Source organism: Eschscholzia californica, unplaced genomic scaffold (genome assembly GCF_041429995.1).
Source record: "Eschscholzia californica isolate CP2 unplaced genomic scaffold, dmEscCali1.0.p SCAF_2, whole genome shotgun sequence".
Classification (NCBI taxonomy): domain Eukaryota; kingdom Viridiplantae; phylum Streptophyta; class Magnoliopsida; order Ranunculales; family Papaveraceae; genus Eschscholzia; species Eschscholzia californica.
In genome coordinates, this window is record NW_028238309.1 from 9,604,656 (window position 1) to 9,621,486 (window position 16,831).

At 35.8% G+C, this 16,831-nt stretch overlaps 2 protein-coding genes across 3 annotated transcripts; one reads left to right on the forward strand and one right to left on the reverse strand.

Annotated features, from left to right (window-relative positions):
- Nucleotides 1–1,591: 1,591 nt before the first annotated feature.
- On the forward strand, nt 1,592–13,423 carry LOC147556048 (vacuolar protein-sorting-associated protein 33 homolog). Of its 2 annotated transcripts, XM_086663777.1 has the most exons (24): nt 1,681–2,093; nt 4,975–5,106; nt 5,218–5,257; nt 5,348–5,428; nt 5,528–5,722; nt 5,834–5,926; nt 6,017–6,127; nt 6,214–6,279; nt 6,444–6,551; nt 6,657–6,701; nt 7,357–7,413; nt 7,804–7,898; nt 8,092–8,143; nt 8,340–8,396; nt 9,570–9,626; nt 9,714–9,820; nt 10,370–10,492; nt 10,644–10,725; nt 10,864–10,934; nt 11,485–11,565; nt 12,143–12,200; nt 12,316–12,377; nt 12,588–12,681; nt 13,147–13,423. In XM_086663777.1, the coding sequence occupies exons 6-24, from the start codon at nt 5,873–5,875 to the stop codon at nt 13,234–13,236; spliced, it is 1,470 nt and encodes a 489-aa protein (XP_086519903.1). In that variant the 5' UTR covers nt 1,681–2,093; nt 4,975–5,106; nt 5,218–5,257; nt 5,348–5,428; nt 5,528–5,722; nt 5,834–5,872; the 3' UTR covers nt 13,237–13,423. The 2 variants fall into 2 exon arrangements, with proteins under 2 accessions (XP_086519902.1, XP_086519903.1); XM_086663776.1 differs by lacking the exon at nt 5,834–5,926 and having other exon boundaries at nt 1,592–2,093.
- Nucleotides 13,363–15,853, reverse strand: LOC147556049 (uncharacterized). The gene is made up of 4 exons (XM_086658568.1): nt 15,451–15,853; nt 15,247–15,395; nt 14,720–15,024; nt 13,363–14,050 (listed from the first exon to the last, which is right to left on the reverse strand). The coding sequence occupies exons 1-4, from the start codon at nt 15,851–15,853 to the stop codon at nt 13,363–13,365; spliced, it is 1,545 nt and encodes a 514-aa protein (XP_086514694.1).
- Between the last annotated feature and the right edge of the window lie 978 nt (nt 15,854–16,831).

Here is a 16,831-nt window from a genome sequence, read left to right on the forward strand (position 1 = left end):
AACTAAACTTCTAAAATATCATTGGAGTGAATCTAGACTTGAGGCTGATTTTAGATCTGACTTCCATAAATCAAACACCACTCTCTTATAGGTTGTGAGAGCGTTCGATTTTTGTACTTATTAAGTGATTTTTATTTATTAAATACGGACCAGTAATTTTAAGTCATTTGTTTTTTCACTCAGTAAGTGCTACTATTTCTCACCTAAAATAACAATGAGCAATATAATCATACTAAAAAAAGATTCTTAAATATTTGTCTCTCCTCTTTTACTGATCCCAACTTCATGATAAAATGTGATTCGTTTCTCCTTTGTAATTCTTAATTGTTTGCGATTTAGGTTTCCGACACAAAGTATTCACGACTCTTAGTTCCTTTCTAACTGAAACAGGAGCTTAATGAATTAGTATAAAATGCTAACAATTAAATACTTCAAAATCAAAATGAACAATTACTCATTTTTATAGTACTCGGAATATACATGATACAGACTGAAAAAGATTTATTAAGTTTTGATCATCTCATTCTCTCAAACTCTATGAAATAATACAACTCAAGATTGTGTTTTACTGTTTAGTTTTATTTTAAGTAAGCTCCTACAATGGCGGGAAGATTTTTTTAACATGAATCCGAGTGACAATGATAGAAGCAAACAATCACACAAGAACACGAAATTACGTGGGTCGGCTGTAAGCAACAATGCCATAGATGATTTCACTATGTATGAAGACGAAGGTCACAAATATTTCTCAAGAGTTTCTGATTATATAACTCACTAGTTCTAGCACTTTGCGCTCTCCCCGTCTCTCCCAAAACCGAAAAAACAGAATGATTCCCCTTCCGGCTTCCGTTAATAACCAAATAATATCCTTTACAGCTTAAACCTTTATTTTCAGCTTCTGGACTGAGGTGAGAGGTCGCTTTACTATCACGACATTGAGTCATTGAGATCGTTATAAGTGAATTACTTGGCTCTTTTCGAACCCCGTATCGCCAACCTAGATGAGAATGATGAAGATTTCCTAGAGGATGAGGACCCCAAAGATTTGGTTCTGCCTCTCAAAAGAAATCTGTGAAGCAAATCATCCGTGAGTTGATTATTGTACAACTCTTTCAGTGTTTCTAATTCTTTTCGGATACTCTTCTTGAAGTTTTTGTTCTTTCCAAATTTGTTGATTTCTCATTTCAGTCTCTGTCTATTATATTTGGCCAAGGATGGCATGAAAACTTCTTAAAGGTACCCTCTCTTTTTTTTTTTTTTTTGCTGAAAGAAAGGTACCCTCTCTTGGTAAAGTCTTATGTGATTGTTTGCTTGAGGTACTTTTTTAGAGAGTTCTACATCTGGATTTTTAGAGAGCCGGCCAGATTGAGCCTCATGGAACATTTTTGTTGTGACTTCGATACGGTCGGGTTCATTCTGCGGACTTCGAAGGAAGTATCGTATAACATCGCAACATGAAATAAAGGACAACTGGGCAAGTATGAACTTTGAGAAATATGTCGTTTACCTAATTTTGTACCTTTCATAGCGGCATCTCATGACTAATGTGAGAACCGCTTAATTTAAACCACTGCTTTAGGCTCGATCCCACGACTTCATGGGTTTAAGAGAGGTGTCCAACCGTTACACCAAAGGGTGGTGTACTTAACAAGTTAAAGAGGTCATGTGTACAGGAAAAACAGGGCCGGCAAATCCCTTTTGTTAACGCCACTAGATCATATTTTTTTTTTTTTACTTATTCCAAAGGGAGAAGACGAAGATAAACTTTCAACAAAAAAAAAAAAAAGACGAAGATAAAGAAAGCAAGGGATAAGAAATAGGGAATGAATATTTTGTATAAATTGTGAGAGAGAAAAAGTAGAGATAATTGTGGGAGGAGTTATTATAGGGAGATTATAACGGATTTTGACACTAATACCCTTATTCTTTTAGTCTATTTTATATTAACCGGGAGTTCCAGTTCTACCTCCAATCTCCACTTTCGCTCTCAAAGGCTCAAGGATTTCTGGTGAAGACAACAAGGAGCCGAGGTTATGATCAACTAGGGTTTTATGATTTTATCTTAAATCTTCACTTTCTCTCTCAAGGATTCGGTTAGTAACTTCAACTTATTATAATGTTACTCATGTTTGATGTAAATATTTCAATTCTAGCCTGAAATTACAGTACTCTAGTTTTATTAGATGTTTGATTCTTCAATTCTAGGGTTCCAAACTTCCAATGCTAGCCTGAAATTAGAGTCTCTTGTTTTATTAGTTAGATATTATATGAGATATGAGACCATAATCTGTTTCATTAGATAGATTTTATATGAGATATTAGACAGACCATAATCTAAGTCAATGTAATTCCAATATCCTGAAATCTGTTTTATTGAGAATTGGAGATGGAGAAGTTATAAATCTTAGATAAGTTTGAATTTAGTTGATTAGTTGATGTCTAAATAATTGTCCATTTACATTGTTAATTAATTCATATTTAGCTATTGTTGATTGATATTGGTTGATGTATGATTCATGTTTTAGTGGATATTTGGTCGATATTGATATATGTTTAGGATAAAATGTCAGAAGCTCCTAAATTGCCTAGGCGGATAAATACAATAGATTCTTTTTTTTAAACCAAAAGAGGGAAAGAAAACAAAAACAGACGTACCTTCTGCATCTTCTTTGAACTTAATCATATATATATATATATATATATATATATATATATATATATATATATATATATATATATATAGAGTGGCCAGGATTTTCAGCTACCTAGGACAAGCTTAAAGTAATGTAAATCAAACATGTAGGTATTATGTATATGTGAACGATTTCACAAATTATAATGTATATATGTACACATCTTGATAATTTCTTTTACCTAAAATAAAGTAGATAGTAGTTTGAAGGAGAGAGAGAAAGAGAGGGAGAACGGGACTCGCCGACAGAGAACTAGTCTTTCTCTACAAAGGAGTCTCGTCCTCTCCGAGTGGAAGATGACAAAAAAGAGATAGCGGCCTCGTACACGAGAAAAAAGGAGAGAAGGGAAAAAATACCAAATTTTTCTTTCTCCCTTGTAATAACTCTTTATCATTTATAATATTTAGAAAAAAGGTAAATTGGTATTAAATAATATGTAATTACTATCAAAAGTAAAAAAAGATTTATTTAAGGGGCAATTTTAGAAATTGAAAGGGGTTTGAACCCCTGACCTTAGCAAAGATCCAACCATTGAGCTACTCCTTTCCTTCTGTTATATATTTGCATAAAATTCTACATATTCCAGCTTGGGCGAAGGCCAGGCTGGTCTTCACACAGGTTTGCCCCCGAATGTAAAGAATTAAATGGTCTATCAATAAATCCATATTGATTTCTCCGGCGATGTAAGTCGAGATCTATAGGAGAAGATCTTTGACTGAACCACGTTAAAGATGATGTCTGTTACTTTTTGTTATCTGTTTGATTATCACCTAATCTAAAATGTATATACATCGCTCTTTGCATATTTTCATTAAGAAATTCTTATCTTATAAATGTCTCCTATATCATCTATACTATTTAATCTCGGACAAAGAGGAACATTTTCACAACTTTTAAATATTAAGTAATACTAGAGAGCACGAGATACCTAGTTATATACTGAAGTTTTATTTTCTTGGGTCGGTGGGCGATAGGTCCAAAATAAAAAATATATATTGGGTTTTAGGTCCAATCTTGATATAAAACAGGTAAAAAAATATATTTTTTTTTAGTATTTGTCTGTGCCTCATGTGAATACACAAATGAATCACTAAAGTGTTGATTGCTTGGTGAATGTGTAGGAATGAGTTTGTTTTATACGCAACACAAACCAAATCGTGTGAAGTTAAACATTAAAATGTATAGGGTTATTGCATCTCGTTTAATGCAATAAGATAACGATGTAATGCAAAAATGATTTGTTTGGTGAATCCCAAAAAATGTTGTATACAAAAATAATTTGTTTGGTGTTCAAAATTATATTTATTTGGACTTTTGACCTATTTTAATATTCAACTTGTGGGGCTATAAAGGACCCTATTTTGGACCTTTCGCCAAAATTTTTGTTTTCTTTTGGTTGCAACGAATTATCAGGGTTCAAATCGTTAAACCAATACATAAATGATCGAAATAGTCCAACTTAATTAGTCTGAAAAGGAAAATAATAGAACGAATGTGGTTTCCACGTCAACATGAAGGTTTTTGTTGTATTGATAAGCGGAGTAAGGGCCCGATCCGAAACAAAGGCAAACTAAAAAACAAAAACAAAACAGACTAAAGCAAACTAAAAGATACAATTGGCCTTAGCCCCACCCCTTTCTCATAGTCAATGTCCCTCTCGAGTCCCTTATAATGATATTAGTAAGCTCAATAGGAAATTGATTATTCTCCAAGTACGTCAACATGAAGGTTGGTAGAGAGAAGATGCATCCCTAGGTATGGACGTATGTGGGCATGTATCATGTAGGTATGGGTACGCATAACAATGTCCAGATGGTGAATAGTTACAAGTAGCGCAACCATGACGAACCTTGTTAAAGGCATTCCTACTTAGGGTTTGTTTATTTCGTTAACGAAGGTCCACCACCCTTTGGTGCAGCTGTTGGACACCCCTCTTAAGCCCATGAGGTCGTGGGATCGAGTCTCGGTGGAAGCAGTTTGCCATCAAGATTTATCTCATGTAATTTAGACAATATATATAGTAAATAATATAATAAATTTGTCGGGCGTTAGGCCTCTTTCATGTTGTCGGGCTTTCCTCTTTCATTATGGTTTAAATTAAGCAGTTATCGTGCTCATCACATCTTCATGATGTATCAATGCCTTGTAACGACTAACGTAGATCGTAGTCGATTTCTCAAAAAAAAAAAAGTTCGTTAACAAAGTATTTGGATGGGAGAAAAATTTGACATTCTGAGAGTTCTTGTGATCACCTGAATGAACCCCGTGTTTTCTTCCTCAGGTTTTCCCGCTCTACGACACTCCAGATAGCATCCCTATCAGGAGAGTAATTCTTTCTACTTTCTCTCTCTTCAATTTCAATGGCTCAGATTCCGAATTTGGACAATGCTCCTCTTAATTTGACTTCTCTTAGGTATAAATCTTTTCATCAAATTGTCTCTTAATTTATTTACCTGAATTGAATTTGATCAACTTTGTCATGAATTTCTGTCTGAATTGCTTCATTTTTTCTTCATGAATCTAGAGAACAGTCTCAGAAAGATCTTATTACCATCCTGAAAAATGTAAGTTCGCATGTAAACACTCGTTTTCTTAAATTTGAATGCTCTTGAATTTGATTAATTTGACTTGTTTCTTTTTTCAATCTTCTTTAGATTCGTGGAAAGAAGTGTTTGATTGTCGATCAGAAACTCAGTGGGTCACTCTCTTTGATCCTTCAAACATCACTTCTTAAGGTAATTCTACTTATTAATCACTACTTTGTTTGGTTTCGATTATCTCCTAACATCAAATTTTGCCCTAAAATTATTATGTTTTTTTGTGGTTTTGAATAGGAATATGGTGTAGAATTACGGCATTTATCTTCTGAACCAGTTCAAACAGAATGTACCAAAGTAATTTACCTTGTTCGATCACAGCTTAATTTGGTGAAGCAAATTTCGGCTCATATTCAAAATGACATTTCGAAAGGACTTCAAAGGGAGTATTTTGTTTATTTTGTCCCTCGAAGAACAGTTGCCTGCGAAAAGGTGAGCTATATTGAGATTTGATTTGTTCTACTTACCCTTATCTAGAAGAAATTATCTTATTATGAATGTAAATATGTAACCTTGTTTGATTAAAATGTAATGAATTTGTAGTGAGGGGAGATAATTTTACAGTGAGTACCCAGTGGTCTCATGTGGATGTTCCAACAAAATCAATGGGTTACTTGTAAAGGGATCTTGTTATATGTATTGGGCTCTTGAAACCTCACTATTTTGTAGCCAATTGGAATCTTCTTTTGGCCTTCTGACTCATGTGTCAATTGTTTGTTGTTACAGATTTTCGAGGAGGAAAAAATTCATCACTTGCTTACAATTGGGGAATATCCTTTATATATTATTCCGTTGGATGAGGATGTGCTTTCTTTTGAACTTGACCTTGCTTACAGGGTAATGCCAAATACGTTACTTTTTACCCGCTCTAACAGTGTGTTTTAGCTTCTAACATGCATCTTTATGTTCTTTATGCAAGATAGGAATATCTGGTTGACGGGGATACAAGTTCTCTTTGGCATATTGCAAAATCAATTCATAAACTTGAGGTATGTGTTGTTTGTATCCGAAAATACTATAGAAGTGAAACTGCTACACATGGTTCTCAAGTAATAAAATACCTTGGAGATTCTTATACTCGGGATAGTTCTAACACTTGGAATCCTATCTCTATACTTCTTTCTTACAATAATTGATCCTTTTTAATTTTTAGTTTTCATTTGGACTGATCCCAAACGTGAGGGCTAAAGGCAAGGCATCAACACGGATTGCAGATATACTAAGCCGTATGCAAGTAGAAGAGCCAGTCAGCTCATCAGATGTAAATATGAGTTCATAGAATAAAAAACTTAAAGATTATGTATCTTTATTGGATTTCATGATTTTTAATCGCTTCTGATAAGTTGTTTTTATTTTAATACATCAGATCGGAGCATCAGAAATAAATACGCTCATCCTTCTTGATAGAGAGGTAGTTGTTTTATTCCATTTACTAAAAGTGAACTTGAATTAGTTAACAGCTCTCATGTCATATATCTTTTGCAACTTGTCACCAAGTGTTACTTTTATTCTCCTGCCTGCTTCCACCAGTCAGAATGACAGAATCTATTGTGATAAATTGTTACTAGTATGACAATTTGAAACTTGTATTGCTGCTTGCAGCGTTGCGTAGCAACGGATGACAATTAGTCTGAATAATTTATCGCAGAGTTTTTGCAACAATAGATCAATGAAAAATTCAATATCTTCACTTTGTGTTATTTTATTTGACTTTAGTATGCTAGAGCGATTAGCGAAGTATTTACATTGTGCACGATACCGTAGGTTATTTGAACGACTAAGTGACTAACACGTTATTGCGTTGTAGTGACCTACATATAACCTGTCATAAGCGTTGTTGAGAAGTTGTTTCCACCTCCAAGAATTAAACAAGAAAAAATGCAAATGAAAAAAACTTTTCGGGAGACTGTTATTCCTTGAACTATATTTGCTTATTGCTTATAAGTTCCAACCATGCATTTACTATATTGACTATTTCGTCTAGTTACAACTAAGCGATTAAGATATTTAGCTCATGAGAGTTGTGCAATTCTTAATTTGTAATGTCATTTTCATATCGTTTGCAGGTAGACATGGTTACACCTATGTGTACCCAATTAACATATGAAGGCCTACTGGATGAGGTATGTTATGCAAATACAGGAATGTGATTCTGTCCTTACTGAAGAATATGTTGTACAATCAGTCTGATGGAATTGAGTACGCTTCCGAGACAGTCTGCATTGTGTTGTTTGCATATATATTAGTTATTTGACTGTACTTTTCATAACATTAAACATTTACGGACCCTTTTTCTATTAGCATAAATTAAATGCACCCCACACGATAATACCGATCGATACTAGATATACCTTCTCTTAGGGGTCATTAAACCTTTTAACACAGAAAACATATGTATTTTACATCATTAATGGTGCCTTGTTCCCTAAAACGAGACAAACATGGTAGTTATAAACTTATAATGCATGTTTGAGACAATATCTTGTAATGAGTTTTCTCTTGGTTTAATGTAGCTTCTCCGTATTAATAATGGTTCTGTTGAGCTTGATTCATCCATTATGGGGTCCCAACAAGAAGGAAAAAAGATGAAGGTTCCACTTAATTCTAGGTAAACTGATCTGCTTTTCCCTTTCTAATTTACTTGAAGCCTTTATCGCGTTGGAATCCAACTCAAGGAACAAGTGTAGTAGAGACAGGACTTTGTATGGATGGTAGATGATGTATCTTTGAGTTACTTGAGCAATAATAGAAAGGCCATGGTATTACGATTGACAACTAACCTTTTATTAATTTGACTTCAGTGATAAGTTATTTAAGGAGACGCGTGATCTCAACTTTGAAGTTGTTGTTCAGGTTATTCTATGATTTGAGGCAACTTATTTAACATATATTCCTTGGTCTTTCTTGCGTTAAACTCTTTTAGTTCATTGGTACGTTTGTTTAGCTTTGTATCGTATTTATTTTTTGTTGATAGAAGAAGTCTGATAACGTTTTTTTGATGCCCTAACTGAATTTGATATGTTAACCTACCGACTTCCTCTGATTACAGGTTCTCCGTCAAAAAGCGACATCCATGAAGCAGAATTATACAGAGAGGCAAACTACTGTAAGTTAATGGAACATCACCCACAACTTCATTTGTTTCTGACTTAAAAGTTGGTGTTGTTTTCAGTGGCGTATCCAGGATTTACTTTCAGCGGGGTCTAAAATATTACTATGTCCAATGGCCTATTTCGAAAAGTAATAAGTAAATTTATATTCAAACAAATGTAGAATCAAATAAAATATATATATACATAACTTAGAGAAAAAATAATCAATAAGGACCTTGTCCTTGTGATTTTATATCACATTCGAAGAGGTGAAAAAGAATATAAAGTTGAATTATTGGTGACTAAATTGTTGAAGTCTCTCATTCTTGTTGGTACTTTTGTATTGAGAGAGAGATAAAATAATTTAATTTAATAGAGATATGGTCTTTTTAATGATTTTACTAATTTTAGTAAGTACTTACGATTTACGAAATAATTTTATGTTGAAAAAAGAAAATCATGGATTTGAGAATTAGATTTGATATATTATGAAATACTCTTTCTAAAATTAGAAATTGTATTAAGATAAATAGAAATTAAATAAATTTAATAGAGATGTGGTCTTTTTATGATTTTAATAATTTTATCAAGTAGTTACGACTTATGGAATGATTTAAGTTGAGAAAAGAAACCATGAATTTGAGAATTAGTTGTGATCTATTATGAAATACTCCTAAAATTTTACTTGTGCTAGTTTGTAAAGCAAAATAAAAACAACACAAAATACAAGTGAGGAGAGTCGAACCCGCAACCTCCGCAACAAATAAGCAAGTCTTACCCACTGAGCCAACATCATATCTTGGTTGAGGAAGCAATCTGATCTTATACTATTTAAGTTGTTATTTTTTTTCTTTCATTTTTTTTTAAATTAAATACGGTACACTCTTTTATAAAAGTTGAGGGGGTCTATAGACCCCCCTAGCCCTAACCTAGATCCGCCACTGGTTGTTTTCCTATTTTGCTTTCAGACAAATTTTTTTGTAGGTACTCCTTTGATAGCTATAGTTCCCAATGCATAAGAAGATAGATCTTATTTGCATGCTGTCTAGCGGTCAAAAGCTAGACCTTGTTTTGTAAACTTTCCTAGTTCGCTAGTTAAATTGCAAAACTGTTTATACAAAATTTCAAATTGTGTATTCGATACACAATAACATCTGATTGAGTGTCGTTTAACTTTTCCGAGCCAGTCATTCTCTGAACTGAAGGACTTCGTAAAGAAACTTACCTCGTTACCAGAGATTACTGTAAGTATGTTCACTTACATTTATGATTTTCTTCTAAATGATTACGTTCTAATATTTAATTCTCTTTCTACTTATTATTTGCTTCAGAGACACATCAATCTTGCTCAGCATTTGTCTACGTTTACTTCAAAGTCGTCATTTGGTGGAAAACTTGACATGGAGCACACAATTGTGGAGGCTGAAAGTTACGACATGTGAGTAGCGATTTGAATTATAAGTCAATATAATGCTTAACATGCATAATAAACTTTGAGCTGCGGCAAAAGTTTTGGGTACTAATCTCTTGAGTGAACTAGAAGGAACAGCAGTATGGTATGTAGATGTGATATTTTTCTACAAATTTACAGTTATATAGTGATCTGTTAGCTAAATAGTACAGAACCATTGCGGTGCATAAACAGAGTAGGGGTACATATTTTCCTAGATCTCATGACAATTGCCAGATTGATCTCCTCAAACTATAATAGTTATGACTTATGGGGAGACTACATACCTTAATTTTCAATATTGATGATTATGGCGACATAGCGTTAAAGGCACTCTATCATAGACTCATTGAGTTTTAGTACCTATTTGATTAAATAATTCTGGAAGTGCACACCTTTTAGATCAGATAAGCCGGCACTTTGGTAATTATCTACCTTCATATTTGTGTGTGCCAACACTTAATTATTTAGATATGTCATATGTGTTTACCAGAAATATTATGAGTTTATGACTTTATACATGATCAAATGGGTCAGATGTTACGAGTACATTGAAGAAATGATCCACAAGCAGGAGCCCATTGTCAATGTTCTACGTCTTCTTGTCTTATTTTCGATTACAAATTCAGGGTTGCCTAAGAAAAACTTTGACTATTTGAGGTAAGATCCAGTATCAATAAATCTCCTTTATTTTGTATGTTTCTGTTCTTCAACCTACGAATTATTGATAAATGTATTTAGGAACAGTTTTATTTCTTCACGAATCACGAAGTCCTTCGTTACTATTAATTTTTCAATTTTTTTTATTTAGGAGAGAATTCCTCCACAGTTACGGATTTGAACACATGGCTACTCTGAACAATTTGGAAAAGGCTGGACTTTTTAAGAAACAAGTAATTACATCCAACTTGATGTTTGATTTGATGTGTTAGTTACTTTTTAGCTACTCAAGTTTGCCATGTCTGTGATTGTATAATGGCAGTGTTCTGGTACTAATTCTTAATGATACTAATAATTATGTTTCCTCTCAGGAGTCCAAAGGCAACTGGGCGATGATCAAGCGGGCATTGAAACTTGTCGTTGAAGATACCGACACTGCAAAGTATTAATCCTTCCTAATGTGATCATTTTTTATGTTGGATGCTAAGATAGCAGTAGTGAGGAAGTCAGGATCACAGGACTTTCCCAGCATTAGAGTTAATATCTATGATGTGGATTACATGCAGAGTTGGAAATAGACCCCTATGCTCAAAATGTTACTCAGACTTAATGTTGACTAGTTCTTATTGACTTATCTATTTTGTCAATAAAAGAAGTGATTCAAATAGAATCTTATGACCAATTCTACTGACATCCAGCAAGCTTCATACTGCCTAGTTGGAGCTATTTGTAGACAGTCTTCTACAGATTTGGGATCTAATTAGTCATAAAACTCCTCTGGTGAAAAATAAGTATAGAATTCAAAACACTATTGTAGGATCGATATATGAAGCCATTACTGTTCATGTTTCCATGTAGTTTGTCTTTATAGTATACTTGGTCTTGGTCATATAACTGATCCATGAATAGAATTATCTCAGTTACCAGCTTCTGCTCTTTATGATTTATCTAATTTTTATGTGTTGCTAAAATTTGAGATGATTGTGTTACAGCCCCAATGATATTGCATACGTCTTCTCTGGATATGCACCTCTTAGCATTCGGCTTGTCCAGCATGCTGTGAGATCTGGATGGTGAGGCTATTCTTTTACCCTTTTGAAGGATTTGACTGAAAGATAATATTCCATGTAGTACCTTTTGATGCAAGAAAATGTGATTATTGGACAGAGAATCCAGGTAGGAGGTCTGATTGCGCATATAAATCTCTGTTGAGGTTTATTGGCTGTTTTGCTCCTGAAATTAATGTCACAATATTTGTACACCCATGAATTAAAGTCTGCTTGCTCCCTGGAGTATGTGCTAACTGCTAAGTGGATTATGGCAAGAAATATGTTGTTTGACGTCTTTTCTCTGAGAGCACTACAAGGATAGGAATGTATTGAGTGTGGTTAATTGACCACAATTTTGAGTCTATGTATGACCATGTCAAGTATCTTCACTTGATAAACGTTCTTCAGTTGTCATGTGACAGTCATGTCTCTGCACCTGTTCTATTGAAATTATACATGTGAATATTTTCAAGAAGAGAAATTATATATAAGAGAACTTGTTGTTAGCATAGAATAATTGTCAACTTTTAGGCACCATTTGATTCGTTTGGACGTAGCTAGGTTTTGAAGTATGTTCATAATGTGATTAATTGACCTTCAGGCGTCCTATTGAGGAGATCTTAAAGCTGCTGCCTGGACCACATTCTGAGTCGAAGAGAGTGAGTTCTTACTCCTGTTGCTGCATCAACTGCCTAATTCATCCGTACTTCTAGTCTATTTTTCTATTTCATCTTGCTATTTATTCATAATTTTCCTGCATCATCTTCTGTCTAGGGAGGATATTCAAGTAGTCCATCATTTGACTCTCTTCCGGGCGCTTCAGCGCATCTTGACAAGTATGTCTCAGTTACTTTTCATTACACAACTGAATCAATTCCTCGAACTTCTATTTCACCCACACATCAAGCATGTTGAAATTTTATTATGACGGGATTTAATTTATGACTCAATTAAAATCGAAATGTTCCTAGAAGTTTGAGGTTTACCATTTAACATTTTTACGCCGCCATCTGTGTTCTCTGACATCTTTGTACTCATTTCGACAGAGTCGCTGACGGAAGACGATCTCTCATACTGGTTGTCTTTGTTGGAGGTGTAACATATGCAGAGATATCTGCTCTTCGTTTTCTCAGTGCTCAGGTATAATGTGTTCCATATGGAGAAGCACAAATCTTTGGTTAAACATATGTTTCTGCATTACATTCTTTGGTTATTTTCAACATATAGTAAACCAAATAGAGAGAATTACCATTTCTGAATATGTATAGAAAGAAAACACCTTAATGATTCACTTCTCCAATGTAAATAGATTATCTAGGTATACCTTAGAGACCATTTCTGAAGCCCAAGATCAACACATTCTTTCTGCTCAATCTGCAGAAATTGATCTTACCCTTTTATAAATAGAAATAACATATTCTCGTTATATCAGAACGGAAGCTGGAAGCTACTGTTATATACTTGTATTGTTATTGAAGGAGTATTGATAATATGCTTAAATATAGAATAACTGATTGCTAGCAGAATAACAAACTAGTATTATTGATTCTCGGTTCTCTCTTCTAATGCTGTAGGAATGCTGTTTGATCCATTTGTTCTTTGCAGGAAGGAATGGCGTATGACTTGATTGTTGGAACAACTAAAATGGTGAATGGGCACACTGTGATTGAACCTTTCCTCGAGAAAATGGGTTAAAGCGATTGAAGGCTGTCTAGTCAGAAAACAACTTCTTTTTTTTTTTGAAAACTTGATTGAATTGAACGAAAGTAAACTGTATAGGGGAAACAAGAAAGAAAGAGGGTTACTTGGGTTATGTTCAAATTACATAACCCATGCCTCCCAGTTCCTAACTACATCCAAAAAAGTAGAAAATTTGAACTTAGTGGATCCACTAATCCAGTAGTGAATCGTTCCTTTTACATCTTCCTCATCTATCAAGGAAAAAGAGTTCGATTCCTTGAAAATTTTGTCGTTCCGGTCCTTCCGAAGGTTCCACACTATTGCAACCGGTACTAGATCCCGGATCTCCTTTTTGGTACACGGTTTCTTGATGCCATCCCACTGCTCGAACATGGATACAATGGTGTTTGGCCTACACCATTGGATTTTTAGTGATCCCATGAAGTAATCCCATAGATTCGAGGCCACCCTACAATTTAGAAATAAATGATCTGCCCATTCCTCCTCTGCCTTGCATAAGATGCATCTGTTAGCCATCTGAAATCCTCTGTGCTTTAGTGCTTCCACCGTAGGCACTCTATCGATCAACTTAGACCATACTAAGAACAGAACTCGTGGCGGCGTGTGCTTTCGACGTAGGATACTTACTAGGGATTTCGAAAGGATCTGGACATTTGGAATAATCCTCTCATAGCATTCTTTTACACAGAGAGGTTTATCGCTCCCATCCTTCCATACTCTCTTGTCCCTCTCATTGTTCGAACGAACATCCTTTAAAAAGTCGTACAACAACACAAATTGGTCCACTTCCCAATCGTTGAGGTTTCTCCTAGTGCAAACATTCCATTCCTTCCTATCCTTATGGAACATAGAGGCTACCGACGCTTTTTGGTCTGAAGCAATATCAAAGATAAGGGGAAATTTGTCTCGCAATCTGTCTTAGCCTAGCCATACTTCTTGCCAAAATGAGATTGAGTCCCCGTTCCCTGGTTCCCACTTCGTTGGTCGATAGTATTTAGTAGGTAGGCATTGGATTCTTTTCCAAACGCCACATCCATAGGACGTATTCCTCACCTTTTCCTCCCATTCACGCGGGTTATTACCATACTTATCGCCAATTATTTCTCTCCACAAGGCCCCCTCCTCGTGCTGAAACCTCCAAATCCACTTCATGAGCAGAGCTTCATTCATATTCTTCAAATCTCTAATTCTCATTTCTCCTTTCTGTTTGGGTGATCGAACTGTCTTCCGTGTCGTCCAGTGCAACCTCTTTTTGTCGGACTTGCCATTCCAAAGGAAGTTGCACATCTTCCGATCAATCTCCTTTATAATCGCTTTTGGGATAGAGAACAAAGAGAGAAAGTAAGAAGGGGGAGCTTGAAGTACCGATTTAATGAGAGTTAACTTCCCCCCTCTAGACAGCAAATGACCCTTCCAAGCCGCCAACTTCTTATTAACCCGCTTCTAGACCAGGTCCCATAGCGCTTTAGACTTATACCTGTGTCCCAAAGGGAGTTCTAAATATGATGTTGGAAGTGACCCAACCGGGCATCCAAATCCCCTTAGAACTTCCCAGTTTCTCAACCCATCTTCCAACTCTGTCACCCCATAAATGAAGGACTTGTTCATGTTAGCCTTTAGACCCGAGGCCAATTCAAACCATAGAAGGATGTCCCTTAACCTCTTCACTTGGTCCACGTTATCATCTAAGAAAAAGAGTGTGTCATCTGCGAATTGTAGGTGGTTTATGCTCCTACTTCCCTCATCTACCTTGAAGCCCCTGACCCAGCTCAATCCTTTCGCCTTTTGCATACAATGATTAAGCACTTCGCATATTAGTAAGAATAAGTGAGGGGATAGGGGATCCCCTTGCCTTATCCCCCTCGAGCTTTGGAATACTTCCGAAAGCCTCCCATTTATTAAGACTGAAAATGTGGCCGAGGATATGCATGAGTATACCCAGGTTCTCCATTTGTAACCAAATCCCATCCTGCTCATTACTTTGTATAAAAAATCCCAGCTTACCCGGTCGTACGCCTTTTCCAGATCCGCCTTAATTATTATTCCCCCAGATTTCTTCTTACGCCTAGTATCAATAAGCTCATTGGCTATCATCACTCCATCCAAAATTTGTCTACCCCCACAAAAGCGCCTTGAAACGGCGATCTCAGCTTCTTCATAGATATAGCCAGACGAGAAGATAGGATCTTTGAGATAATTTGGACATGCCTCCAACCAAACTGATTGGCCTATAATCCGAAAAGGATGAACTGGTCTTTTTCTTGGGGATTAGAACTATGAATGTCTGATTTAAAGACCAGTGTAAAGTTGTTGTCCTTGAGAACTCTTCAACCACCTCCATAATGTCTCTCCTTAAGATAGCCCAACATTTGCTAACGAATGCGATTGGCAAATCATTCGGTCCCAGAGCCTTATCCTTTGCCAAATCCGCAATTGCCGCTTTAACCTCTTCTTCCGAGATCTCTCCTTCCAACGAATCTGCTTCCTCAGGGGAAAGATGAGGAAGGTCCATCTCTGCTACTCCCGACCTCCACAATCTCGGCTCACAGTATAGGTTACTAAAGTGAGTGACTGCCTCCTTCATAATATCTTCCTCATCAACCACACTCATATCCCCTTGAATAATTATGGAAATCCGATTCTGCCGAGCTCTACATTTTATGATTTTATGGAAGTATGTTGAGTTCTTATCTCCCGCCTTTAACCATGTAGCTCTTGATTTTTGTCGCAAGCTGATCTCCTCCGACGCAACAATCTCTCTATCTTAGCCTTTTCTTCTTTCCTAGCCTCTATATTCTCCACAGATAGCGGGTTAGCCTCTTCCAACTTATCCAACCTGTTAATTTCTTCCTTCGCGGCCTTGTAATCTCTATTGAACGAATTGAATTTCTCCTTGGACCACACTTTTAACTTTGATTTCATAAACTTGATCTTTTTGCTGAAAGAGCGCCCTGGATTATTTACTGCTGGAGTTTCTGCCCACCACTCTTCAATGTTTGCCATGAAATCTTGTTCCTCCATCCATCTCCCCTCTAATCTAAAGGGGGGGGGGGATTTGATGCAGCAAAATTGGTGCGAAGCAACACTAGGGCATGATCTGAGATGGGGCGAGGAAGGATAATTTGGTCGATTCTGTCGAACTTGTCCTCCCACGAACTATTAATGATAAAACGATCCAATACATTGAGAATAGGAATTGCCTGATTATTAGTCCAAGAGAACTCCATCCATTGTTCTGGCAGATCTATCATATTGTTTCGATCCATCTAATTTTCAAAATCCTTCATACTAGAGGTTATCTTGTTTCCATTTCGTTTTTCATGGATGAAACGTATAACATTAAAATCTCCTCCTATACACCATGGATGTTGCCATTTCGTGGCAATATCATCCAATTCAGCCCAGAAGTCTTTCCTTTTTACCTTGTTACAAGGGCCATAGACTCCGGTAAAGAGCCAGATAAAGTCATCATATTTGTTCTTAAATAGAATGGACAGACAATAAGAAGATTTTGCCACAGCTAAAGGTTCCATCATATTAGCATCCCATATACACAAAATACCCCCTGATCTACCTTCAGAGGGGATGG